The sequence below is a fragment of the Phallusia mammillata genome, chromosome 6 (assembly GCF_965637545.1).
Source record: "Phallusia mammillata chromosome 6, kaPhaMamm4.hap1.1, whole genome shotgun sequence".
Taxonomy (NCBI): Eukaryota; Metazoa; Chordata; class Ascidiacea; order Phlebobranchia; family Ascidiidae; genus Phallusia; species Phallusia mammillata.
The window spans coordinates 19,939,607-19,967,256 of record NC_137257.1 but is presented as its reverse complement, the minus strand read 5'-3'; the positions used below and the strand labels follow the sequence as shown (position 1 = coordinate 19,967,256).

At 37.3% G+C, this 27,650-nt stretch overlaps 5 protein-coding genes across 8 annotated transcripts; 3 read left to right on the top strand and 2 right to left on the bottom strand.

Annotated features, from left to right (window-relative positions):
• The first annotated feature begins 1,874 nt into the window (after positions 1-1,874).
• Positions 1,875-4,712, top strand: LOC145234761 (protein FAM219A-like). Of its 2 annotated transcripts, XM_080099485.1 has the most exons (5): positions 1,876-2,006; positions 2,360-2,394; positions 2,542-2,664; positions 2,744-2,818; positions 3,585-4,712. In XM_080099485.1, the coding sequence occupies exons 1-5, from the start codon at positions 1,974-1,976 to the stop codon at positions 3,787-3,789; spliced, it is 471 nt and encodes a 156-aa protein (XP_079955611.1). In that variant the 5' UTR covers positions 1,876-1,973; the 3' UTR covers positions 3,790-4,712. The 2 variants fall into 2 exon arrangements, with proteins under 2 accessions (XP_079955612.1, XP_079955611.1); XM_080099486.1 differs by lacking the exon at positions 2,744-2,818 and having other exon boundaries at positions 1,875-2,006.
• Positions 4,713-4,747: 35 nt separating this feature from the next.
• LOC145234759 (uncharacterized) lies at positions 4,748-12,089 on the bottom strand. Of its 3 annotated transcripts, XM_080099481.1 has the most exons (8): positions 10,862-11,928; positions 10,710-10,800; positions 9,439-9,645; positions 8,907-9,074; positions 8,372-8,491; positions 7,753-7,982; positions 6,802-6,967; positions 4,748-5,709 (listed from the first exon to the last, which is right to left on the bottom strand). In XM_080099481.1, the coding sequence occupies exons 2-8, from the start codon at positions 10,790-10,792 to the stop codon at positions 5,583-5,585; spliced, it is 1,101 nt and encodes a 366-aa protein (XP_079955607.1). In that variant the 5' UTR covers positions 10,793-10,800; positions 10,862-11,928; the 3' UTR covers positions 4,748-5,582. The 3 variants fall into 3 exon arrangements, with proteins under 3 accessions (XP_079955607.1, XP_079955606.1, XP_079955608.1); XM_080099480.1 differs by having other exon boundaries at positions 10,710-11,927; XM_080099482.1 differs by lacking the exon at positions 4,748-5,709 and adding an exon at positions 5,716-6,320 and having other exon boundaries at positions 10,710-12,089.
• Positions 12,090-13,376: 1,287 nt separating this feature from the next.
• Positions 13,377-15,265, top strand: LOC145234758 (citrate synthase, mitochondrial-like). The gene has a single exon (XM_080099479.1). It carries the CDS (start codon positions 13,505-13,507, stop codon positions 14,909-14,911), a length of 1,407 nt encoding a protein of 468 aa, XP_079955605.1. The 5' UTR covers positions 13,377-13,504; the 3' UTR covers positions 14,912-15,265.
• A 1,475-nt stretch (positions 15,266-16,740) lies between these two features.
• LOC145234760 (tubulin polyglutamylase complex subunit 2-like) lies at positions 16,741-22,740 on the bottom strand. Its single transcript, XM_080099483.1, has 8 exons — positions 22,486-22,740; positions 21,872-22,039; positions 21,151-21,297; positions 20,982-21,089; positions 20,546-20,709; positions 20,394-20,475; positions 20,175-20,319; positions 16,741-17,131 (listed from the first exon to the last, which is right to left on the bottom strand). The coding sequence occupies exons 1-8, from the start codon at positions 22,547-22,549 to the stop codon at positions 17,083-17,085; spliced, it is 927 nt and encodes a 308-aa protein (XP_079955609.1). The 5' UTR covers positions 22,550-22,740; the 3' UTR covers positions 16,741-17,082.
• A 1,122-nt stretch (positions 22,741-23,862) lies between these two features.
• LOC145233752 (E3 SUMO-protein ligase ZBED1-like) lies at positions 23,863-27,631 on the top strand. The gene is made up of 2 exons (XM_080098527.1): positions 23,863-24,226; positions 25,212-27,631. The coding sequence occupies exons 1-2, from the start codon at positions 24,039-24,041 to the stop codon at positions 27,037-27,039; spliced, it is 2,016 nt and encodes a 671-aa protein (XP_079954653.1). The 5' UTR covers positions 23,863-24,038; the 3' UTR covers positions 27,040-27,631.
• Positions 27,632-27,650: the final 19 nt, after the last annotated feature.

The window sequence follows — 27,650 nt, the reverse complement described above, 5'->3', positions numbered from 1 at the left end:
CATTTGCTGACATTATCAATAATATTTTGTGTTTTTTATGGTGCTTCTTTGTATTTTTTTATTGTAACCCCAAAGACTAAATTGTAATTAAAATAAATTAAAAACCTAAAATACTTGTTGGAAACTTGAATTAGGTTTGCAAGTACTGCACAGATGGCTAGGGTAAATTTAATTTCAGAACATCAGCTAATGACTGCATAATGTATCAGTTGTCCATAAGTGGAAAGTATTGTACAGATGCTGAACGGGTTTTGAACTATATAACAATGCAGAATAGTTTACAGGAGAAAATTCCAAAAAATGTCCACTAGTATGTCAGTGCATTAAAATCATAAACGACGTGCAGATAGGTAATAATATAATTTATTCAATTTTTAGTCAGAAGGTGCAGTAAAAAATACCAAATACACATCAAAAACATACTAAATTTAGTTAGCAGACGTGGAAAATAATGTGGTAAAACAAGTGGGGATAAAGGAAAGAATACTTTTTGACAATCATAAACCATTAGTACCAGAAAAAGGTGAAACACAGCAGATAGAGGTTGATATATATGCCGCAGAACTACTGAATCAAAAAGGACTTTATCAAATGCACAACAAAGCAGCACCTATTTTGTTGTAATTATAGACAATACTAGGTACTGCTTAAAGCATATGCATTCCAAACCATTTCTTGCTTGTGGACCAGCAAGGATAGAAAAAATCATATTTTATCACACTGACCAACTTCCAGAACCTATCATCAATGATGACTAGACTTCTGCGTCTTCTCCATTCTAATGCACTAATCTTTGCCAGCTGACAATCAATTAGAAAGTAAGATAAAAGTTGAGACTGATAAGCAACAAACTTTAAAGCCAAATTCCAATGCAAGTCATCATCACACTTCTTTGTATAATCCAACTTTAATGGACCAAACTTTGCCAAGTTTGTTTCCACATTCTCTGAAGGACCCATGACCATAAAATTGCCACCAAAACAAGCTGATAAAAAGCCAGGAAAACACAAATAAATGTTTTAGAGTTCTGAGATTTGAATTTCATTCATTTTGTTGTTTGCTTGTTTTTGCATCGGCAACTGTGAACTGATTCTTCAATAAAGGATGTTGAAATAAAACACTGCTTGCTTTAGTTTTCTATACCCTTGCTTGCCTAACACATGTAATAGACATCCTGTAAGACAAAAGTCTTTAGATATTAGTTGCAATTGCAGCAGTAGAGCACATGAAGACTGTTACATTCAGCCTAAACCATACTCAATAAATCAGTCAACTGCAGTGCAGACCAAGACAAAAGACAAAAAACTCGTACCTCATGTAGTTATAGCATTGCAACTGCGTAGTAAAGTACATGCGGTTACTTACAATACAAGTTGGGGAAAGTCCCGGGTACATGCGATTAGATTTAGTATATAGGCTGTGTACATGCTATACATGCTATACATGCTATACATGCTATACATGCTATACATGCTATACATGCTATACATGCTATACATGCTATACATGCGATACATGCGATACATGCGATACTTTATGTTTTAAAGGGGTCCCAGTGCCCTGTGCAAATTGGACAATCCTATCAAAATGTTTTAATACGTTTATTTCGTCGTCATGCACATAAACAAACTTTAGCAGCAAACTCACGATGGTCATTGTTACGTCACGTGTCTTGTGTGTCATTTTTGTGTTGTCGCCATCTCAGACTTGTGATTCTTGTGATTGTAAAATAAAAAATGGGATTCAATTGTATATTGGTGGGCAAAAGCGGTACCGTCAAGACGAATTACATTCAGTTTTGATGAGAGAGTACAAAAATCAGTTACTGCATTGTATACTTTCAGTGGTCAGTATGTTACATATGTTTAAAATCGTCTTATTTTTTTTACTTTTGTAGATGATAATTAAACTTGCATGGAAAGTTATATATGTTTGTTTGCATGAAGTGTTGCAAGTGATGTAGTTTTGTAACAATGAGTGGAACAATCATTATGGAAGATCCACAGGTAATTATACTTGTGCTGTGATAACTGTTGATTTGAGGGAGATACTATAACTATACCACTGAACTACATGATATTTGACATTAAATTAAACTTCAAAATCCCTAAATGACAAGTACCATTCGAGGCTTAAACATCACAATTGTCTTTGCACAGTTACAAACCTGTTGTGAGGTCAGGTTTAACAATATTTCAATTTGAACACTATAATCTTAACATCAATAACCCAAACTGTAGGCATATTTGTCTATAGCCATGACTTTTGGGCTATTTAAAAAGTTAAAGCCATACACTTTTTACATATATATTTACTTTTGCCACACTTTCTAAAAACAAATGTTGTTTGTTTTGTTTAGATTTCTGTGACTGAAAAACAACCACTCAAAACAAAGTAAGTTTCCGATTTGGTGATTGTTTTAGTGCAAATTTGTCGGTGAAATAAACTCAACTTAAAATGAGTTTAAAACTGTACAAACAGAATCTCGGTGTTGTTCAGTGTTTGCGTTTGACAAATAGGTAAAATATCATTTTTTATCAGGTATGAGCCGTCTGGTCTACAAGTTAAGTTACAGAAACAAAGAGATCGTGTAAGAAACTCACAGCATCGAAACTCACCAATCACAAATGGTCCTAAAAAGTCATCCCTTATGTCTGCTGCAAGGTAAAGCTTTTATCTCCATTTTTTGATAAATTGTAGGAAAATTTGGTTAGCAGATAGTTTCATTTACATTTATTTTTAGAATGCAAATTCCACGCAGTTCTGGTGGTTACCAGAGACTGGATAATTCACCATTGGTAACTTTAGAGTCTGACAGGTACGTGGAAAATGTGATTTGTTGTACCAATTTACCAAGCTTTTTTGCCAATACCTGAATTATTCAATTAACCAGACTCCAGTAGGATATGCAAATAAACAGAATGTGTAAATATGTGATAAACCGACTCATCTGTATTATATACATTTGCAGTCGTAGAGTTTAAAAAAATGTAATAAAGAAGGAAAAGTTGTCATATTGGAAGGTTCACTAAAGTAGTAGTAAAATTCTTTCCTAATCTCATGTTACAATAATTTAGCTATTACCCGTAGTTGAACTGTCTGACCAATACTCTCCATACTCTTAAGTTGGTAAAAAGGTTTCTACATACAAATGTTACCAATAATGAAGTTTCTGGTGCAATAATAGGCAACCATTGTCAAAAAATATGCATGTACATTAACATAATTTAACCACGTACATCAACCTAATTTATGGTCTTATTCAAAGCAATAAATTGGTTATACATATACTAGTTGAATTTGTGTTTTGTTACAAAAATGTTTTGAGGGGGTACTATATACCACATGGTTTGGGGAATTAGGAATATAAGCCCAAACAAGGTAAAGTGAGAGCTAATTGTAGTGTTATTGTTATTGCCAGCTCTTTTAAAAGTTCAATAAAACTGCTTTCCATGCCATATCATTTGGTAATTTGCTGTATCAAATGGCATTTTGTTCCACCACAATATCTGGTGTCTTTAAAGACAAAGGCATGGCTTATTATAGTTTCTGTACCCTCACTTATCTGTACTTAAACTTTGCAGTGAAGATGAAATCTTTCTTTCCTATAATCGTTCCTCATCTGCACGGCAAGTCAACAAAGAGATGTCTCAACAGCTTGCCAAAGACGGTTACCAATTGGACGAGGTCCCAGATGATGAAGATTTGGACTTAATACCACCAAGCGATTTTCGCAGGCCAAACCACTGTGAGTGCTGTGGACTTTACAACTCATGCATCATTTCATAATTTGTCCTACTGCCATGGGTTTTATGGAAAGCATACAGCAAACTTTCATAAGATGTGCATGAATTTTACAGTTTGTACACCCAAACTTGCATAGATTGAGAGTACTAAAAACACTGTTCATTCGCTGATTTTGGTAAATTAAGTGTTGCAAAAAGGCAGCTAATGCAAAATGTCTGTACACTCGTTGAGTTTTCTAAGATTATTTTATTATGTCTACATTGAAAGTTGTAAAGAGTGTATTAAGTAAGGCACATTTTTTTAAGTTTCTTACTTGATTGACCTATTTTAAAGGTAAATTTAAGAATAACACAGAGTATTTCTGATAACATTTCTTTACACAACCGAGTTACATAACTGGCTTTAACTGGCTCACATACCACCACTTTTGTACTGTTTATTCTTGCCTTTTGTAAATATCACTTTGACAATCCGAATATGCATTAACAATTATAATCGCTTGACTTATTTTACTGTGAGTAGCAAGCTAGGTACATAAGGGTTATATCGTTTAAGTAGATTAAAAATGCCAAACTTATTGAACGCATATCTCTGTTCCACCTAAGATACTACGCTAAAAAGTGAATGAATGCAGTAAAATGTTTAAAAATGCCATGTTTGTTTTATTTTCTTCAATTATTTGATATGCTTAAAAAGATAATGTTGCACTGCCGTGGAAGTTTATCTGTTACATATTTGAAAGGTGTTAAAGAATTCACATGCATCTATATTGGCACTTAATGCAGCAGTAAAAATATTCTAGTTTAAAGCAGTTTAACCCTTTGCACTATAACTGTATGGTTTATGTTTTGGTTAAATTTAAATCTGTATTTCAGGTTATTGTGGGTACACAGGAAATTGTTTCTTGCTTAATTTTGTCGTTATAAATGTGTCTTATTTCAATACACATGCTCCATTTCTTCAAACATGATTTTTTGTTATTTATTTTGTTTTTGTTAGAACTGACACAATAATTATTTTGAAAGCGCTCTAAAGACCAGAGTATCAATTTTTATTTAATACAACATTAAAAAAAATAAGAATAATGAAAGTTACTTAGAAAATTGTCAACTTTCCACAGGAAACAGATGACAGCTCACATTTTAAGTCAGAGTTTAGTAGGATTGAGGCCATATGTTAACCATATAATTTGAAAGTGAAACGTTTTCCACAAAGTTTTGCAAATGTGGTGGATCATAAAGCAATTTGACATTGACAAGTAGAAAGAAACCTACTAGGTGCATGTGATTATACACAAAAAAAACGTATACAAGCAAAATATTTTTGGATTTAGAAACGATAAAATTGTTTCATCAAGCAAGGAAATAACATTCATATGTGGCAAAACGAAAGCGAAATAAATCTGTTTAATCACCACGCGTAAGCCAGTCCGTTTTCTGGCTATTTTTGGCATTTTCTATTACAAATGAAAACGACTTCATTTCGTAGGACAAAGATTTTCGATTCGTGTTTTTACTGTTCGCGGGGTTTACTTGTAAAATTTGATGACGAAAACGTGATGACGTCACAATACGCAAATACAGGTTAAACATGACCACTAAATAACGAGGTTATTAAAATCTGTTTCGGATTGCGCATAAAACGCCCAGGTACATTTTATCACATTTGTGTCGTAAGTTTTCAATCATGACAATCTATCAGTTTCCACCAGTGGTTTCCAAAGTGATTTTGGAACAATCAAAATAAGTGTAATTATGCTGCACAACCACTTCGAACTGCTACCCTATTTAAAATTTACCACTGAGCAAAGAAAATAACCACGTCTGGAAACTGAATCACGTAGCCGTTTCATCAATGACATGGCAGTCAGAGGATTGACTGATAAGGTCGCTGTTCTCATTTTCATCTTCTGATATATTTTCCAGCGACGTTTCCTCGATAATTTCCTGCTTTGCCATGCGCCTTTAAAGTAAAACAGCCGTTGTATTTAGGCAAGTTATATTTCGCTTGAAGCTGTAATTTCATGTTCAACCGGTTGGAATCCACCCACGTTGTCAGACGCAGTTGCGTTGCTTTTAGCACCACTCGTTTTTCCAGAGAGAATCCAGTCTCTCAGACCCATTTCTTTTTACCAGGTACAGCTGCAGCGTTTTATATCATTGATCTTCCTCCCATTGTATTATTTTAGCGTATTTTTAGCCGTTAGGTCCTGTATTTTTCGTGCTACATTGCAACACAGGCCCTAACAAATTTATTTCCCTCTCAACGTGCACTAAGAACAGTTTTTACCGTTACAGTTTTTTCAAGGACCAGAATCCCCAGCCGCGCTTACCCCAAAACTCCAAACTTACTTCCGCGTATGATTTGCACAAAACGCCTTGTTACGATGGTGTTGCCCCAGAGCAGGGGTAGGGAACCTTTTTGTTTACAAAGGCCACCAAACGGTTTATCGACACTCGTTTAGGCCGCATAGACTATTTCCCAGGCCAAAGACGGCGGTGTTCAAACTTTTTGACTTTACAGAATGGTCGTTTTGCTATTTCCTCGTAGAGTTGTAGGTTTTACAGTCCAAGCTAAATAAAATTCCATGTTACATTTTCATATTAATTACAACATTCAGGATTTATTTAACCTAGAAACTCGCTTGTTTACAAATATCAACGATCTAAGAGCAGCTTGTGACATCACAGACGAGTTTAAGACATTCGATTATGCGCAAACAATTGTTCTTTTGCAACACAATTAAGATTGTAGAACCTTGGGCTCTTTTGGGCCGCAGGTTCCCCAGCCCTGCTATAGAGCGTTCAAACCTACCCACATACTGTGGTCCTAATAGATTTAACTTAAATGCGTTACAAGGTTGTGGAACCATTTTCCGTTTAAAAATGTTTTTAGTGCAGTTATGTTGCAATTATACCCAAATCAAACCCTTTATTTAATCCACAAACATCTGTATCTTTTTTGGCACACACACACAAGTTCACCAAATATTTTCAACATCGCATAGAATATAAATCATAGTGATTAAAATTGCAATAAGAAAGAAACGCTTACGTCTTATAGTTGAGAATCCGGTGCAGTGAGGGCCACCTACGTCTCTTGCGAGTTGACTGGGGTCTTGATCCGGGCTGAGCAGTGATGATGATTGCACTAGTGAGAAGAATTGGTCCGCCCAGCGCTTTGGTGATACTGTCAATTGGCTCAATTCGTCTCATTTCGCCTAAAGTTACACACAGTAAACAATCACTAAACAAACTTAATAAAACTTTAAGTCAATAAATGATAAGTAAGCTGCAGAGAGTGCAAACTGTTTCGATCTATAAAGTCTCATTAGTGCAGCTGGAGGCGAGAGATAGGCCGTATTGTCTAGTGTAGCCATCCAACGGCCCTCCAGTTTGTTGGGAATAACAGGCTGACGTGTCAAACCAATTCTGTTAGATTGGCAAATCAGCCAACATGGTCCATGTATTTTGTCACCTAACAGATATCCAAGTTATTTCTGTGCCCCAATTTTATGTCTAAACGTGTTAGTGCTTAGACCTTTGCGTAAGCGGCCCAATTAAATAACAAAAAAGTATGTACGGTAAACCTCGGTTAATCCGGACCTGTTTGGACCTAAAAAATTAGCAGGATTGGCGAAGATCCGTATTAACCGATGTCGATTAGTTAAAGCCTTAACTGCTTAACACATTACAAATCATGTGTACCTCAAGTTCTGTCTGAATTAGACGAAGATCCGGATTAACCGAATCCGTTTTAACCGAGGTTTACTGTGTTTGCGAGTACAAACTTACGGTTCTAAAGTAATCTCGCATTAAAAATCTCACATCAGCTTGCAGAGGCCTTTTAACTGTGCTTGCATTGCGCAAGGCACATATCTCAGCAATGAAAACTAATTTAAAAGTTTGCAGTTTTATGGTCGTTCGTTTTTGTATATATCCATAGTAAGCTCAAAAATTGCCCATAGAAAGCATAAAATACCATACGAAAAGGGGTAATACCCACCACCGATGATATCCAGCTGAATTTTCTTCTTTTTCTTGGTTTTGTTTGATCTTAGCGAGGTTAGAGAACTTTGCGTTGAGGTTGAAGGCGTCCAACCCGCCGTCGACGAAACGTCAAACGATTGTGAGGTCGATGGACCCTCTTCCGGGGAGGGGAGTGTTTTACCAGCCCGCAGAATATCGATAAACCGGTCGTAATTGATGTGGCCTGTTTCTTGAGGGTCGGCTAGCCTTGCAAATAAAATCGTTAAAAAGCAATTAATTTTAAAAAAACGTTAACAGTTTGTTTAAGCGGCTGTAATTTAGCGCGGAGTTTCAACCTATACGAGCGTATTTTTGTGACACAGCGTACAAATTTACCCCAAACTGGTAGTTCGTAACATTTTTATTACCGTTACCTATGTAAACAACCAGATGAATTACATTAAAAACTAAAACCACCAATTGAGACGTCACAGAAGAATGAGGTCACAAAAACGTTAAAATATCTCTTTCTCTCTTTTAAAACAGACATTGTTTAAAGGCTTCACCAGCCATTACTATAGAACGAGTTTGTATTATTCTGTTTGATGTGGCAATAAGTACGAAAAAATGCTAGGGATATACATATACTTGCTTACTTTATAATATTGTGAGCTTCCTTGAGTGAAACACTTTCGCCGTGTGTTGTGAGCAACCTTGTCAAATCTTCAGTGGCAATGTGGCCGTCTTCATTGTGATCCAAACATCGGAATGCGTCCCTGTTTTAATAAACTCATGTTTAACATGTATTCTGCAGCAACCATGACTCGGCACCATAAAGCCACCTTGCAACAAGTTAACTCAACAAAAAAGCTCGAGAGTCGTAAGGGGCTACATTAGCCGATACGGCCGATTTCTCATGACCTGCTGCACCGATGAGATTTTACAGGTCAAAACAGTGTGCACTGTCTGCAGCTTATCATGTATTGGCTCGATGCTTTTATACTCAGAACTAATGCAAATGCGGGCATTGCACGTTATCCGAGATACGGTTTCTGCAATACGACTATAGTCAGCGTTGCAGAATTGTAGTTAATCTGTAAACACTATTTGTTTTGTAACAGTATGGAACGCCCACCAGAGATACATAAAAACATTGTTTCAAACCAAAATATATTAGTCTTCGGATATTACCTTAGCTCGCCGAATTCGCCTTTTATCTCTCGCATGTGTTCCAAGATCATACAAAACTCCGAAAAATCCAACGTCTTGTCGCCGTCAACGTCCATCAATGATGTCATCTCTTCTACGTCATCTACTGATGGGTTGTAACCGAGAGCTCGAAGGGCGACATCAAGTTCACTGTCAACATATAATTTGTTGTTGCGTATATTTGCAAACTAAATGAGAAAATTAATGGCCAAAAAATAACGACAAATCCATTGCAAAGAAGAGATTGTTTAAAACAAGACATATAGTAAAGCTTCCAACGAGTTTGTGTAAACGAAAATGCATTAGTTTCGCGGACGTATAAACAGTCGTTGGATTAGCTATAAAACAACTCACGCATACGCATTTCTAACAGTTGTATTTAATCATACTAAGTTAGTATGTTAATGCCTACTGCTTACATTGTCTTTTGTCAAAAACCACCAGCAGCCCCGGCTTTTCAAGGCAATTTAGTAAGCTCCCAAGCATGTTAATCAATTCTGTATTCAAAAGTAACCTGAGGTCCATAGTTTTGTTGTTGTCCAGATCGTAGTATTCGAATATCTGTCGAATGTCAGCAATCTCGTCGGAGTTAAAACCTGTTACTCTTCGGGTTTCGTACTGCTCTTGAAGTCGCCGGCGTCCAATTAATGTCTTGCGTCCCGGAGGTCTCTTTCCACCGTCCCCAAATATTGTCCTCGGTCGACCCGGTCGCTTGGCGTCGCTAAAGATTGATTTTTTTAAGTATTAATGGGGTGTGACTTTTTGTCTCATGCAGATAGGAGATCGTTATGACAGGCTTAAAACTGAAAATACTTGTTTTATTGTGTGTTTTTCGAAACTTTAACGCGTATTAATAATTCAGAAGAATGCAAGTTTTAATGGAAATTGCGTGTTATTTTTTTCTGTGCTGCGCAGATTCTCAATATATCAAACTATAAGTAGTATACAAGTTATGTCCTGCTTAAATTTATCGGGATAATAGTATGCCCACCTAAACAAATCCATAAGAGCTAACTGATGGTTAACAAACAAACGTTTCGAACTGTGCCTTTATGCAAAATTGTTTGCCAGCAAACACATCACGCTCAACAGACTGAAAAAACATGTTTGAAATACAGCAATGACCACAACCTTGTGAAAAAAAAAAAAAAACTCTTCAAAACGTCTACGCTCTTTGATTTGAGAGAATTAACGTTAACAACGAAGTTTCAACTGTATTTAACAGAAATAGCCTTTTTAATGTGGAATTTCGTATTCAATGTTACGATATTCACAAAATCAATTCTTATCTTTGTTGGTCATCAAAACGAGTCCTTTAATAATGCAAAGCATGCATAGGTATGGCTAAGAATGTCTAAAACGCAAGAAAACCGACGAGTCACGTAGAACTATATACCCTCTTTATTTCAAAATAAAACAAACGTTTTAAGTACAAAGAAGAAACTGAGCATAACCCTGTTTGCTTAAGCCTTAAGCGTTTAGGTGTGTCTGAGTTTTCAAGGATAAATTGTTAACAGCTAAACGATAGGAATTAGGAAATTGATCTTAATTACGCGAACATCAATTGTTGGTGTTATCCGATCATTGATGTAAAAAATCAATCAGTTTTTGTGTTGCGTGTTCAATAATGACAATTTTCTCTTCTTGACCACTACTCTTTACACAACGATAATTGTCATTCTGTTTTTGCCGTGCTTTCACTTAATACAACAGATTTTAAAAAATGACAGTTTTTAATCGTCAAAAGGGATAGCAAAATGAAACACAGTTTCCACTAAGACATACCCAGTAATCCAGCCCATGAAGTCGATCACATGAATGCTGTTGGTGTCTTGATTTGCGCCATGTCGGGTACGACTGCCTTCCATATTTTGGACTATTATAGATTAAAAAAACCTTCAAATGTACTGTCACCAATGTGTATTTGTAGGCTATACTTCACTAGGCACTGATAGTTGTGCCGCTGGTTGCTTCTTTCATATTTATTCCTGTTATCGTCCAGACATAAAAAGGGCTTTTATGCGGGTTCCCTGTCACGGCCAACACAGCAAATTAATTTGACAACAAAACTCAAGATAAATAATTCAAGTACATCAAACACCAATTCCCCTACACACTGCTCGCAAAATGCACTCTCAAAAGCTGATATATGCTGCCTCATAAATAACCGAATTGCTCAGTTTTCCCGCATGATATAAGAAGAAGGCCATCATCAAAGCCAATATCTAGTTGAATCGATAGTAGTACCGATCGAAAATCTTATTTATTGTAAAGTAATTGCTTGCTGGCGATGGTCAATATGCTATCTGCCACAAACATAATGAACATTAGCACTGTTAATTACCTACTGCATGTCAATCAAATACTAATAGTGTAATATTCTGTAAGCAGTCATGTCAACAGTAAATCATCATTAATTGCCCTTGCAGTGACGTAACAATCTTCTTCGTTTCATCTTGAGATTTAGAACAGTATTTGTGTTTCTATTGTGTTACGTTTGTTTCAAGGGTTTTAAATGTTTCATGAAATTTACACTGTTGAGTGTTGATATACGTTATATTTGGGGAAATGTACAATATTGCATAAAATCCTACATAATAAAAACAAAACAATAACCATTTATGATAACTTACCCTAACAAATGTTATACGTAATGCTGAAAATAAGGGAACTCTCTGGTAAGTGGTTTACAGTGTATAGACTAGGTGTGTAGTGGTACGGTTAATTCATTGGCAAAATGTTTGAATGATCTAACATGTTGTGATTATTAGGATAATAATTGTCCAATTTCAACGGTTTTAGCGACGTTGACTTGTAGCAACACACTCTGTGTCTGAGGTGTGCCATTTTGAAAATTTGTTTTAGAACAGCGGTTCTTAACCTTTTTTTGTCCACGCCCCCCTAAGGTGTTTGTCGGGCACTTTTCGCCTCCCTGAAACAGGCAAAAAACGACAGTTTTTTCGAACACTTGCAGCAATGGAACTACTAGAGGTTTTTTCATAATTTTACAATTAAACAGCGGCACAATCTGAATACAAATTAGATCGTGGGAAGACATGAACTCTTTGCGGTCTCGTCAAAGTCGCCTCGCGAGTTCCAGTTTGGGAAAGTCTGCGTCAGGGCTTGTAACCCATGCGGCTTTTGAGCGTGATTAATAAAATTTGGTGATTAATAAAAATTATAAATTTTGGTTACGTCCCTCATTTTTTAATACGAGACATTACTAAATTGGGGAAAGCAGTCTTCTATTTGGACTACATAGATTTTAGTTGATGTTCAGACGATCGTTTTCTAATGGTGAATCAATTGTTTGACTAAACTTTATTCTGCAGTAATTATTAGTAACTCCACTTAAGTTGATTTGTGAGTGATATCAATTTTTGTGATATCAAGTTTCATTGAATTGATTAAAGTTGGTCCTTCCATAGACCCCACATGGGAGAAAGTTAAAACCTTCCAAATCGACTAAAAATCTGGGCGTGTCATCAGCACAGCATGGAATTTTCAGCAACACTGAATGTACCCAGGTTAGGTTTTGATAACCAAGTCAAGCCAAATCATTTGGAAACATTTAGAAGACAAAAAAACACGTAAAAACAGAATTAAAACTAAAAAAGTTAACTATATGAAGTACTCACAAATTTTCCTCAGGATTGATAAGAAGACGATCACGTACCCTGTTGATAAGCTTCGCCATGTCAATTGACACCTTTTGTAAATTCTAACGTAAACCGTTTTCTGGAGTTAAAACATTTTATTCTCCACAAAACTATGCATGTTAAAATTTCAAATCAAATATCTTGTCAACCTGCATTACTACCTACACTCTTTAATCCATACCACTCAACTGCAAAATCACCGTGACACATTTTGAAAGAGATTACCATTAAACACCATTCGTGACAATCCAGCAGGTGCCTATGAAAAGGAAGCTGTTGGTAGACTTCCTTTCGTCAAATGTCACAGAATTACATCAACACTAGTTTTGGAAGGAGACCAATGCTTTAACATCGCTTTTAAATGCTCATACATTATTAATACCGTATCCTTAATTGTACAATGTGGCTTTATCACCCAACATTATCCAAACAACGACTAAAACAGGATAAAAGTATCATTTCCAGGGAAACAACTTTTTTAACCAAAAAATTGCTGGCCATAAGTTTGATTTTTTGTCAGTATACAGATTGCTTTGCAATGTAAACATCACACTTGTAACAAAATATTCGTATTCTTATTTTTCATTTCAAGTAAAATAACTAATTGATGATAGGTGATGGAGCAAAAACAATTATCCGGATTACAAACTTTTAAAGCACACACTTCCAAATTTAATATTATGGCCAGTGTCTTTTTACAATTATTTTAAACCCAAAAATTTAAAATTTACCAAAAAAATAGTTCGGGGACTGCAAAGTAATGGATAAAAATCGAATCGATATTGTTCACCTTCATTACGTTTTCGAAATAGCGAGGTTAACCTTTGGTCTTTCGGATTGGAGCTGTTTGTTGCAGTTTGTCACCCTGCTTGCGTTTTTGTGTTGTAGTTTGCTTAAAACAAATAATTTTCAGCAAGAACCATGAAGAAATATATTTTCAATTTGCTACCAAGTGTTAGTAAAGCAGTTGGATCGCGTACTTTGCCGGTTGTAAGTGCAACAAGGGGATATGTTTCTAACTCAACTGATTTGAAAGAAGTGCTTGCACGTCAAATTCCTGAGAAACAAAATGAAATCAAGAACTTCAGAAAAGAATTTGGCAGTACAAAGGTTGGTGATGTAAGTGTTGACATGATGTATGGCGGAATGAGAGGCATCAAGGGTATGGTTTGGGAAACATCTGTTCTTGACCCTGAAGAAGGAATTAGGTTTCAGGGCTACAGTATTCCAGAATGCCAAAAGCTCTTACCTAAAGCTCCCAATGGTTCTGAGCCACTTCCAGAGGGCTTATTTTGGTTGCTTTGCACAGGAGAAATTCCAACACAAGAGCAAGTAAGTGCTCTAAGTCGAGAATGGGCACAACGGGCTGACCTGCCACCTCACATTGTTAATTTATTGGATCAACTACCAAGCAATGTTCACCCCATGTCCCAGCTAAGCGCTGCTCTAACCACGCTTAACACTGAGTCGCTTTTTGCTAAAGCTTATGCCAAAGGAGTTAACAAAGCAGAGTACTGGGAACTCATCTATGAAGATTCCATGAATCTGATTGCTAAAATTCCAATTATTGCTGCAAAAATTTATTGCAATTTGTACAGAGATGGATCCTTCAATGGCACAATTGATCCAAATGCTGATTGGTCACTGAATTTCTGTAGCATGTTGGGTTACAACCAGCCAGAGTTCATTGAGCTTATGAGGCTGTATTTGGTCATCCATTCCGATCATGAAGGTGGCAATGTTAGTGCACATACATCTCACTTGGTTGGTAGTGCTTTGAGCGATCCCTACCTTTCAGTTGCTGCTGCAATGAATGGCCTTGCTGGCCCCCTTCATGGACTTGCTAATCAGGAGGTTCTTGTTTGGCTCACTGGAGTGTATGAAGAACTTGGTGGCAAAGAAGTTACAGACAAGGTCCTTCACCAATACATCTGGGATACATTGAAAAGTGGTAGAGTGGTTCCCGGCTATGGTCATGCTGTGTTGCGCAAAACTGATCCAAGGTACACATGCCAGCGTGAATTTGCTCTTAAACATCTTCCAGATGACCCTATGTTCAAGCTTGTCGGCCAGCTGTACAAACTTGTTCCTGACATCCTACTTGAACAAGGAAAGGCAAAGAACCCATGGCCCAATGTAGATGCTCACAGTGGTGTTCTTCTGCAACATTACAAAATGACCGAGATGCAATACTACACTGTGTTGTTTGGTGTTTCAAGAGCGCTAGGCTGCCTCTCACAGATGATTTGGAGTCGTGCACTAGGTCTTCCACTGGAGCGACCAAAATCTATGAGTACCAAAGGACTGAAAGCACTTGTTTCAAAGTAGAAAACATGGTTATTGCATGATTCTCTTGATCATGGCAGCAATGTCCAGTATACTGTATTTATTTGGTTGTCATTTGGGTAAAGTTTTAAATTCGTTTCTTATTGTTCAGTAGCTTATAGTTCAAAACTGTTTTATGCATGGCCTTATTGAATTAAAGTGTGTATATATACAGTCCTAGGTAGAATGTATAATTTATAACCCACTGATTATTTTGTGATATAGTTATATACAGTGACTCTTTCAGTTTTGTGTTACAATGATAAATACAAGTTCCTTTTTCGTTGCCATGTTGTGTTGATTTTGTGAGGCTGCGTTCTTGCAAAAAAATAAAATTGATTCCTAACTGGTGCATTATGTTTTTAGTGTCACTTAACAGGAGTTGAGAATAGGTGTTTGTATTATAATTAGTCAAAACATGATTTTCAGGTATTGGCCTGTTTCTAAAAAAATGTATGGGTGATTAAATTATAACACAGCCACAAGGAAGCTGAAAGGGGCATATAGGGTAGAAAATTTAAATGTCAACAAGCTATCATACCCATCATGTAATTGGACTAGAAGAGTGTAGTTGAAATAATAACATATGTTTGTGCAGCAGTTAAACCCAGTTTTGATAGCTTTACCATGCGTGTTCTCTGCACGGCAAATTAGCCCACATGGTTGGCTATGCACATAGTAATAAAATTTTCGTGTGCCACCAGGCAACAGCCATGTGAAGGTATCGGAGGCCTATGTTACCCGGTGCAATATGTTTGGGCTTTCGCATCACTTACCGCAAACTGGAAAATGACAGATTGAGCACATCCGCAATACTTCGCGATCTGTAAACAAAACTGCTGAGTTTTCCGCATGTTAAACTATTTTCGTTGAGTATTCGTATTCAAGTTTCGCGGTTTTTGTGTAGGGAAACCGTTTTTAAGTGACAACTGACAACTGCAAAAGCTTTAAAATTTTGGCTGAAAAAATATTCTTGAATTTTGCGTGGCTACGTTACGAACGTTGTGACAATAAACCACTTGCAAAAGTTACAAACCAATAACTTAATTACGAAACATAATAGGGCCCATATATATTTTTTGTTAAAGGAAGAATGTTTTGTGTTTTCGCATCACTTACGTAAAACTGAAAAAATGACCGAATGGAACGCTTGTCTTGCAAACAACAGGTTGCTGACTAGGCATTTTCCACGTGTTTTACTACGGTATTTCTGTTATGTTAGGTTGGATTTGTTTACATATTTCGCGCTTTTAGGCAGGGAAACTGTATTTATGTGAAAACTTCCACACTTTCCACTAAAAAAACTAATCTTGAATTTACTTGGTCCGATAAGTTGATGCAATGCTAGAGCAAGAACCACACAAGCATACAAAAATATGTATATCTGTTGGTTAAGGCGAGACGCGTTTTTACATCAACTCAACGGTAGGACTAAAGGGATTTTCTGTAACTTGTGTGTGGGGATAACACTTTTCTCGGCCGGCATAACAAAAGAATTGGCATCGTTATCAACAAGTCTGGCTACACAAGGCATAGTATTGATCAAGACGTTTATCCAGCACACCGAAAACTGGTCAAAGCAGGGTTGTAAACGGGCCTGAAACTGGAACCCGAAAGTACAAGCCTAAACCCGAATCTCTTTTGAGAAGCGTGTTTAGGCTCAAAAGTTTGATTGACTGGCCTATACATTGAAGCCTCAGGAAAGATCAAGACAACAAACATAATAGACAATTGGTCTTGAAGCAGGCGTTTTAGGACTGTTTGACATTAGGTCAGGTCCAGTAACTGGCTACTGAGCTAGTTAAATTTGTTCAAAAAAACAAAAAAGAGTGTAAAGTCAGCCCAAATCAAGCCTGTTTTTTGATAAAACCCAAACTCAAACCCGGTTCAACTTACAACTCTGGGTTCAAGCATTGGTAATTGTGGCCAACGCCAGTCAAGTCCAGTATTAAAAGTAACAAGAAAAAAACGGTTAATTATATTCCACTAAACTTCTCCGTTTCACAGTGACCACTTGCAATATAAAGAATATCTAAAATATATCACTTTGAATAAAAGACGCATATTACACCAACATAGACAACCAAAATGACTGTGAATGCTTCTAGCATCTCAACATCTTCACATTTTTGGGTGTTGGAACTGAAACCAAAATTGTGATGTAGGAAAATAAACTACGTCCATGGTTTCGTTGATCTGCCATGTCTCATTCCAGTCATGGATCTATTAAAAAAAATTAAGGTTACTTATGCTTAGTTTATGTATAAACAGGGTATGAAGCAAAGCAAGATGTCAAGCACACACATGCAGCTAAAAGCATGTTTTCTGACAATATTAAGGCTTTTAACGGTTTCAAACAGTGGCGGGATTCAGCCGGTTCTCTGTAACCGTGTCACGAAATTTTATGAGATCAGTGCACCGGTTAGAACAGCGGTTCTTAACCTTTTTTTGTCCACGCCCCCCTAAGGTGTTTGTCGGGCACTTCACGCCCCCCTAAAACAGGCAAAAAACGAGAGTTTGTTCGAACACATGCAGCAATGGAACTAACAGAAGTTTGTTGTAAACCAGGGATCACCTAATTATGGCCCGGGGGCGTTAAAGATTGTGCAAACATTCAAAACAGTTTAGTAATAATTTTACCGAGTCTAACAAGATTACAAGGCATAAGTATCATCCAAAAGCAGTTTGTTACACCACAGACAAAAGCAAAGAAGAGTAATTGTGTGCAAACAATTGCCTTTTCAGTTGTTTGTGGTAGAATAAACGTGCATTAGTTGGTATGTGACACTTTTATATTTTTCATTTACAAAAACAGCGGCACAATCTGAATACAAATAAGATCGTGGGAGGTCATGAACCCTTTGCGGTCTTGTCAAAATCGCCTCACGAGTGCCAGTTTGGGAAAGGCTGCGCCAGGGCTTGTAACCCATGCGGCTCTCGCGCGTGAATATTAAAATTATCCGGCCCGCTGTGAAAAAGTTTGGTGACCCCTGTTCTATACTGATCAACTAAAAACTTTACCACGTATGTTATTATTCAAAATTTGTGTTACGCTATAAGCCAGGGGTGGCCAACCGGCCAATGCCTAAGAGCCACATTTGTTATTGTGTTACCACAAAGAGCCACATTATAAACATTGGCCAACATGAGCGACCTGTATTAGCCAGATTCAGGGGCGTATCCAGAAATTTTTAAAGGGGGGGGTCCAACAATTTTTTTGGGGGAAATCCCTAATTACGTCACTATGACGTCACATGTCGTTCAAAACGACGCGTTATGCGGCAAAGCACTTTTTCCAAAATTGGCGGTTTCTCTACCCATCTAATTGACAGGAAGAACAGGTAAATTTAGCGAAAGCTTTGTAGTTTTCTGATTTAGCCGCTGCTACCTAGCTTACTCAGCCAAACTGCAGCTGCAAAATAAGCGTGACTGTCAGGTAATCAAAATCGTTGCTAAAAAACAGGCTCCAATTTCTAAAGAACTAAATCTCTTTCTGAAGCGGTAATCCTACTGTTAAGTTGCGCAAAGTCACGAATGCACTAAAGGTGGTAACTGCAGAAGGCATAAATTGTGCCTGACAAGTAACAAATTACCCTAATAACATAACTCGATTTACATCGATCTAATGTTTTTGCAAACTATTACGTGTTTGGCGGATCAAAGCAACACAACATTACACGTTTTTAACACTTTTACATTGTTCAAATGCAAAAACAGTTTGATATGTTGCACTTAGTGCAGTTACCACTTAGCAAGAAACTGCTACCAGCGTCCTAGCCGGAACGTAACTTTCCGATTGTTAGCGCATAATCCTCCTTATTAAACCCTTGTTACGTCACAATTAGCGATTAGATAACAAGCGAATACAAGAGATTGAAGGCATGCGTCTTTGAGATAACGACTCCCTGTTATCACAAAATGGTAAACGGAACGATTTTGGCCTATTTAATTTACGCACAACTTTTTGAAAAGGGGGGTCCGGACCCCCAAAACCCCCCCCTTGGATACGCCACTGGCCAGATTTATTCTAAATGTCGCACACAAACATAATAATGACACAATTTGACTTGTACAGACCACGGGCCAGTCATTTTTAACAATGAATGATTTGCACTGTCTTACACACAATCTCTTTAATTTTAACGAATCCCACAAACAAACAAAAAAATTAAAATTTTCTTTTTTTCTCTTACTATCAGTAACGGACGGTGAGATTCATGTCTGGTGAGGTACTGAAATCTTTTTTTCTCTGCCATTTTGAAGGCAAACTTGACAAAAATTGCTTACCGGTACTTAAAAGATTTTCCCTGCTTTGAACTTAGCGGTACTTTCATCTAACGCGCACGAGCCCCAAAGTAGGCGTCGAGTTTTACAAAAATGCAAGGTGGTGAAACTAAATTCATTGCGACGTCACTAATGCATTCAACACCAACAATCGCTCAACTCAAACCCACAACCAAGAGACAGACTGCCCATAAAATAACGTTGGCCATAACCCGAAAAACAACGGATTGAAACATTATTAATTTTGGAACACGTTGTTGTAAATATTGCTGTTGCTTTGTGCCTTGTTTGCATTGTACGAAACAATGAGGAATCATTCATTGTTCAACAATTGAATATGTGCCATCACAATCAAGCCATTTACCTAATAAGGTTGCAGTTTCAAGGCAAGGTTTGTGGCCATACCGATAGTAAGTTTGTTTAAAAGCAAAATGTCATAGCCACAAACTAACCAAAAAATCTGCAGTGACCCCAAACTTCCACAACAACGTAAGAGCCGCATATAACTAGGCAAAGAGCCGCATGCGGCTCGCGAGCCGCGGGTTGGCCACCCCTGCTATAAGCTATTGCATCATCATTTTTTTCTTTTTAAAAACGTTTGTGCTCGCAAACAATACACACTTGCCAAGTTAATTTTAGGGGGAGGTGAGTCCAAAGTTAAATAAATTTGTTTGTTCAACTTTTGGCTCACGCCCCCCTTGGAAATGTCTGGCGCCCCCCTAGGGGGGCGTGCCTCCCTGGTTAAGAACCACTGGGTTAGAATCACTGATTACTGTCAATGGACTTTTTGTAACACAACCGGCTGAAAAATATGACTTTTGTGATAGAACCGGCTGAAAAAATTTGAATCCCACCACTGGTTTCAAATACATAAATTATTAAATTTCGGTGTATCACAAAATTACAAATTAAGCCTAGTTGGTAGTAACTGGTTAATTTCTATCATAAGGCTTAATGTCACACTATTGGTATGGTAACCTACTTTGAAGCCATGATACTCGGGTTAACTGGTTGCTTTTTCTTTGATGTTCCTTGGCCACCAGCACCCTGACCCTTTCCCTTGGTCAGTTTTTCAGGAAGTTTTCCTTTAAAAACTCGCTGCCAATCAACTTTGACAATTGGCACATCTGCAAAGTTGGTTATGACTTTTAAAGATAGTGAATAAAAATTAGCTGAATTATATGCATAAATAACTACTAACCTAAAGTGTTTGTAGAATCACTTGATTCCATAAGATCTTCATTAATTTTTAAACGAATAGGAGCATACATGCTAAACCATTGCTGCAATGCCAAAACATGAAAAATACAGCAAACACGACACAAACACTTGTTAATAATGCTGATTTTATACCTTTACTTTGGGACTCAAACCAATTGGGGTAAAAGCATACTGCCACTGTGGCAAACCAATATGCACCAACATTAATCTGTAATAAGTAGTGAAGTCTTTTGCCAAAAAAGACCAGTTAAGAGCTCTGTCCAAGAACCATATTTCAGTGTTTTGTGCAGGCATGCCTAAAAATTAATTTTGGAGAAGTTTTACATCTTTTTCATACAAATCTTGCACAATAAATTTGAACTTTTTTTGGTAAGGTGTTGTATTAATTTTGTGCTTTAACAAAGAGTTACATTGCTACACTTAACGATACACAAAAATAATTTGTCAAATGAAACTATGTACACATTTCCAAACCTAAAAGACTGCCGACTGAAGAAATATTACTTTAGTAAAATGTATATATATATATATTTTGGACTCTAACATATAGTTTGCCTCAGTTAAATACCTGGAGTTGCCTTGATATATACCAGGCACACTTTTCCAAACCCATTACAAGAATCAAGTTCAAATATGCGACTTCTTCCATCAAAGTGGGGATGTCCATGTGATTGATCTTAAGTTTTGCAATGGAATATGTAATTTTTTCACAAACAAGAATGTCTTAAAAAATCTACCATTGCTTTCGTCCTCTGAGTCACTGTTATAGTCGACATCTGCTAATGAAATGCTACTTGATGCTGAAGAAGTTGATCCAGTTGTACTTAACTTTGCTAGATCAGCTATTGGATTGATTTCCAATCTTCCAAGTGGAAATTCATTGTCTGCAAAATAAAGTACTCAGACTGTTTTATCATGTCACAATAAAATGATGAAGTACATTTTTAAGGGCTTATCCCAGCAATAGCCCCATAACAAAAAATGCTATGTATGATAGCTCTATAAAACGAGGCACTCCAAAAAAAAGAAAATCATAAAGCTGGTTTTGTACAAAACATAGGGTAGATTAATATCATACTAAATCTCCATAAAGGACTTAATAATTCTATAAGGTTGGATTTCGAAGTGATAATAAATGTATGGCAGGCCAAGTGATTCAGAAGATTGTATTCAAGAAATATTTGATAAAATTTTAGCTATTGCAACGCTTGTTTTGCATTTGTGATAATGTCATTGTCAAACTCAACCTGTACATCTGCCTTCTGGTTACGATTCCGATCAGCTAAGTTATTACACAAAAAAATGTTTACACATTATACCATTATTATTTTGACACAAAGTAAATTGACACACAATGTTCAAAAGGTAATGCAGCAGGTTACAACAATTTTGCTGGGGTTAGCTAGAAACTTCTTACACATTGCACATAAACTTATGTGTTACATACTTATGTTGTACCTCCAATTTTGACTTTCCATGTCAGTAACATTCCATCTGTGGTGAGGTAAAAGTTTTTGAGATCATCTGGCAGCATACAAGTATTTCTCTGTTCCCATGACACTAGTGTATGTCTTGGAGTAGGAGAATAATCAGAAAATCTCACATCACAGATGCCTGGTCGCTTTTCTAAACATAACATAAAATCAAATGATACATTACCAACTAAGTTATGTACATTTTATTGACAAACATGTACTTAAGTGTCACTCCTTAACAAACAACAACTAATACAGGTCATCAAATTCTAAAACAGGGTTTAAAGTTACAACATTGAACAATATTGCAATACACTAGACAAAACTCTTAGATATAAAAATATAAGTTTAAACAAGTTAAGCTTGAACACACAAATTGTATAGAAGACAAACAGAAACACTTTTTTATAGATTTTCTTTTTTTCCGGAATGCATTTATTTTTAAGTACGTAACCACACAATATTATTACATTTTAAACATATATGTAAATTTTTTGGAAACTTAACCGTTGCCAAGTTGGCTGATGTCAATGGATTACAGGGAAAAACAGTACTTCTAGGATATTATTACCGAAATAAATACAAAATATACAATACCTAAAGTCGTAGGCAACCCAAGAGTAAGCCTCTCCATTAGTTCACGGGCATCAATTTGCGTCATTCTGGCGGGCAAACACAGAATATATCTTTATCAATGAGAAGAGTGCATTAATGTTTCGGATAGTTGGCAGAATAGTGAAACAGATTCGAGGAATCCTATCGTTTTCAACAACACAGTTTCCTGATTGACAATCGCTTCGGTTCGTCACGAGTCACTAGTTACAGCTTATCGTCACGGACTATTGACCACAGCTCGTAAACACTGGACGTTGATGGCCAAGTGTGTTTAAAAAACATTGGAAATTTTAAAAAATAAAATAAATTTGGAGTTAAAAATGGTTCGTTTTAAACAGCATTATAATAAGCATGCCTTTAACTACCCGCGGTTAAAAATTCAAATGCAAAATCCTTCTAAAGTAGCTGGAACGACGAACTGTAAACAATTTGGGCTTTCATATGGTTTTGATGTAATTTGCACTATCAGCGGTTTAAAGAACTATCACAAAACGGACGTTAATTTTCGTAACAGTACCAAAAAGCTTTTTTTATGTCACCTCACCAGGCAAAAAATCGAACTTAATTTAATCGTGAATACGTAGATTTCTTACTATTGAATCTGACTGCACATCGCAAAACTAGCTCCGAACGTACGGAACGAAACACAGCACGGTGAAGTCCAACAAACGTAATTAAATCAGACTAAAGTAACAAAAAAACAGTGGAGAAACGATACCGGTTTTACACAAATTAAAAACCTGAGTTTGTTTTTACAATAATAAATCGATAATCGAACAAACTGCTACCAGCACCTAAACACATTACCACAAAATAAAGATTTATTTACTTCAAACAAAACGGCAATGTTTTCGATTCTAGTCACCTACGAAAATAAGAACATGGCGGTTGGCGCATATTGCCCAAGCAAGTAGACCATGTAATTGCACTCTTGAAACATATATTCTTAACACTACAGTTTTTGATTTAAGGCAAGTTTGATTACTAATTAGAACTATTCAAATCTGGACATCCATCGCAAAAATTGAAACACGTATTGCAGATAACACTAAAATTGGACTTTATAATTGTGGTACGTTTTTATAGGCCCTGTGTGTGATGAATAATGCATTTTCTGACTATACGTTTGTTCTAGTACAATGGGTTTTGTGTTTCCTTATGACACACAATGACTGACAGAATGGCATGAAAGTCAATAAAACACAAACATTTTGATATATGTTAGTGCGAAAACTATACCAGCATAGTTCCAGTAAAATACTGTGCTCATTGAGATTCGGATAATAGCTTTACAAACTCAGTTACCAGTGGAATAGTAATCGGATTTTTAACTGGCCGTTGGCACTTGAGTGCACGCACACACCCGTTTCCGCATGACGTCAGGCGGTAAATAGGCCAGCCAGACAGAACATTCGATTCGGTTGCTTCGAAAGCGCCGCATAGACATTTTAGTGCTGTGCTGGTAGCTAGTCTACTGTATTGACCTTGCGTAACCGGTTTTGTAACTGCTGAAAGTCAGTCACGGGTCTAGAATCATGCCGCGTGGTAAAACTTCGATTGTATGGGATCATTTTTCTCAACCGGATGGCGAAAATCAGGTAGTTTGTCAGGTTTGTCAAACGAAGCTTACCTACTGCAGCAGTACTGGCAGCCTCATCAAACACCTCAAGTATAAGCACTCCCATTTATGGCCAGGAATGGTGGCTGCACATGGAGTACCAAGGTAATTAAGCTGCTGTATTTTTGCCTCCATTGTAAACAGCTTTTGCGAGTATAATAAAAAATTGCCGCATTTGTTCTGAAACCCATTGTATTTGCCTGGCAGGCAAAATGAAACATCTTTTGGCAGCGTGCTGGTGCGCTTTGTGACTAGCTTCGCTTCGTTAACGCGTCATTACACCATCCGCTGTGTCCGAACAGCTTGTTAGTGGTACTGGCCTACTGGGTATTTAACGGGGTTTAATTTTGTTTTGTTTCTTAATATAAGGGTCATTTAAAGTATTTTTTCCGCTGAAGCTTATATATTTTAAAAATATTATATGGCACAGGCGTATAAGTATACTATGATACCAAAAACAATTGTATCTGTACACAAAATGTATGTTTCGGAATAGTTGAACCACAACCAATGCCAGTAATCTGAAATACTTGTGTCAAACCTTTAGCCAGTTGTAAAATTCAGTTTGTTCGCGCCGGTTCACTCAAGCTCGTTCTTGGAAATTTATTAACCGCCGCGAACCGGTTGTTAACAAGCGTATGTATAAGCCGATGTGTCTCTTTGAAAGCTTTATTCTCGTGGCCAATATGGTATCCTGCTTGTGGTACGACCTATGGTTAAAGTATTTAAACACTGCCATTGATTTATTCCGTTTATATAACCCTTTCCAGAACATGCCATGCCTAATATATTTACTTAGTAACAAGATAATAATTAAGGCGTGCTCAAATGGGTCCTGTTTATGTGCCACTGTTTTTTATAATTGCACTAACTTTTAAGAAAAATGAGTTTTTTTTTATTCTGGGAAAGAAATCAAAGTCAAAATTATATTGTGTTTGAAGAAAATTTCCAGTAAAAATCCAATAAGGTTAAAAGGCGGCGGTTAAATGGGTTTATTTTAGTGCGCTTGTAAATTTCCCTGGACGAGACCCGCTAGGCATTATTATTAGGCAAACAGGATATCCCACTAACTGCGCCTTTTTTCCCATAGAGAAGCCACTCTCTTCTCTGTATCGGCAATGCCACCGTACAAAAGAATGAAGCTGGAACAAGATCCACCACACGACAACAGCATCACAGTCACAAGCGATTTTCAATTTCCAGTCGCTCAGGACTGTTTGCCCTCAACGACTGCTACATCCAGTGCATTAGTTACTGCTGACTCGTCGACTTTCGTGTTCAAACTAGACAATAGCCTATTTGAGAAACTTTCGCGACCAATTATCGCAGACCAAAGGCCAGTTAGTTTCATTTCGGATCCTGGCTTGCGGGATTTGGTACTTTCCCTCAATCCTGTCAATGAATTCCCGGGTGAACAGGAAATGCGGGAATTCCTCAAGTTAAAGTACTTTGGCGCCAAAAGTAAGCTGTTATACAAGACCAGCGACGCTGTGGAGAAGGATACCCGGTTTGCAGTCGCTTGTCGGTTCCGTCAAAGTGTTTACGGCGAGTGGTTTGTAACCATTGGTATTCACTATATCTCAGGATCATGGGAAAGGATGTATTTTACCTTGGAAACTCATTGCGTGACCCCAGATAGTGCAGACATTAGTGCTTTAATAACCGCCGCCCTCTCGCATTATAACATCCCCAAATCGTCAGTGATCGCTTACGTGGACGATTGCAAACAACTAAGCTTAGAAACCTTGGACGGTTTATGCCCAAAACCTCTTACCTGTATTGCACATAAACTGGAACAGCTAGTTAGCGGGGCGTTAATGAACAATCAAGAAGTGGCTGCATCCTTAAAATCCGCCAAAAAGATGCTTAGTTTCATTAAAACCAAAGATGATTTTACCCGGATATTGAAGGTGATGCAACAAAGCGATAAGCAAGCACCGACGTCTTGCGACAGATGGCCTGGAGTTTATGCTCTGTTGGAGTGCTTGATTAGTCACAAAGACGAACTAACATCTATTATTGACAACTACTCGACATCGCTAGAAGCGCTCAGTTTTTCATCTACAGTGGACTATGATCTTCCAGACCACTGTTGGTCCATTCTAGGTGAACTTCTAGAATTACTGAGGCCTTTTTGGGCTATGACTGAATTTCTAAGCAAAGAGCGTCATCCCCCAATAGCTGCATGTCCTTTGCTGGTTTCTGGACTTGAACGGTTAACACGTCCCCAAAACCAACCAAGCCTAAGCAGCAACGAAAATACAGAATCCACGCTCAATTTCAAGTGTGTAGAAAATGTACGTGCTTCTCTTCATGAACGCCTATTGGAGCTGAGCAGTTTTGACGGGTGTGATTGGATAAATATTGCCGCGGCCCTTGATCCACGTTTCTACAAACTTAAACATCTAAAACGCGATGAAAAAAATGCCGTACATGAAACGGTATCTGATCTATGCGCTCCATATTCGTCCTCATCTACTCAAAATCATCACACATCGCCGGCAGATGGCAGTATGCTTGGAAATCTTCTTGGTCTAGAATCAAGCGATAGCTGTATTTGGTCAGACTCTTCTGACGATGAAGGCACTGAAATCAACGAAGAAGTTGCGAGATATTTCAAATCTGGCATCACCTCTGATAAGTGCACTGACCCACTAGAGTGGTGGAGAACCAAAGAGGCCGCGTTCCCAATTTTAGCCCAACTAGCCCGGCATTACCTGTGTATACCCGCTACAGCCTCAAGCGCAAATGAAGCTTTCTCGCAGTCTAAGGTCAGACTTGCGGTAGAAACGGAAAACACAGACGTGGTAGTGTTCCTTCACGATAACCAATCTCTGCTTATCGAACGCGCAGTACCCGATTGTATAAACGACACTCTTTCGGTTGTTCCGAAATTCCCAAGCAGCCTGTCCTCCTAACGCTAAGTTTTTGACAGAGAGGGCACAGACAGTACAGTCCCACTGGCGCGCGAAGATTCGTGCAAATTATGTGGCACTGACGATACAACCTCACGAGAAAGTAACCGATTTGTAATGTTGAACACACTGTTTGTATAGTTTAGTCAACAGTACCTATGCCATTTGCAAATAGGAGATGTCCTAGCCAACTTTAAAATGCTTTCATTTTTTATGAGTTCTATAATACATCTTGTTAACAGATGATTGTTTTTACTGCCACGTAATCGACCTACAATATTTTGAAACATTTACTTTTAAAGTGTTGCAAATTATCCCTTTGTTTGAAATTGTAACAAAAAACACAATATTATTGACGACGTCTTTTAAACGAATGCAGCTGGAGCCTTTGTTGCACTCATTTCATGCCTCTTGAACTTTGTGTACCCATTGTACGTCAAGTCAAACAAAAATGTATGACGTATTATCACGTGCTTTCGTGACGTAATATCTAAAAAGCTGTCAATTTTCCCACGCTTTTAGGCACTGTTTTCATCTATTCGTTTTTAAGCTTTTTTGTTGCTTTCAAGTTGATAAAATAAAACACTTATTTGCACTTTTCCGTTTTATAACAA

Coding starts and splice junctions, on each gene's coding strand:
- LOC145234761 (XM_080099485.1), top strand. CDS start 1,974: ATGAGTGGAACAATCATTATGGAAGATCCACAG. Junction 2,665..2,743: donor TCCCTTATGTCTGCTGCAAG/GTAAAGCTTTTA, acceptor ATTTATTTTTAG/AATGCAAATTCCACGCAGTT. Junction 2,819..3,584: donor GTAACTTTAGAGTCTGACAG/GTACGTGGAAAA, acceptor TAAACTTTGCAG/TGAAGATGAAATCTTTCTTT.
- LOC145234759 (XM_080099481.1), bottom strand. CDS start 10,792: ATGGAAGGCAGTCGTACCCGACATGGCGCAAATCAAGACACCAACAGC. Junction 9,075..9,438: donor AACAAAACTATGGACCTCAG/GTTACTTTTGAA, acceptor ATATGTTGACAG/TGAACTTGATGTCGCCCTTC. Junction 5,710..6,801: donor CGGATTCTCAACTATAAGAC/GTAAGCGTTTCT, acceptor TTTACTTTAAAG/GCGCATGGCAAAGCAGGAAA.
- LOC145234758 (XM_080099479.1), top strand. CDS start 13,505: ATGAAGAAATATATTTTCAATTTGCTACCAAGTGTTAGTAAAGCAGTT.
- LOC145234760 (XM_080099483.1), bottom strand. CDS start 22,549: ATGACGCAAATTGATGCCCGTGAACTAATGGAGAGGCTTACTCTTGGG. Junction 21,298..21,871: donor ATGGAAAGTCAAAATTGGAG/GTACAACATAAG, acceptor TTTATTTTGCAG/ACAATGAATTTCCACTTGGA. Junction 20,320..20,393: donor TGATTCTACAAACACTTTAG/GTTAGTAGTTAT, acceptor CCAACTTTGCAG/ATGTGCCAATTGTCAAAGTT.
- LOC145233752 (XM_080098527.1), top strand. CDS start 24,039: ATGCCGCGTGGTAAAACTTCGATTGTATGGGATCATTTTTCTCAACCG. Junction 24,227..25,211: donor GCTGCACATGGAGTACCAAG/GTAATTAAGCTG, acceptor TTTTTCCCATAG/AGAAGCCACTCTCTTCTCTG.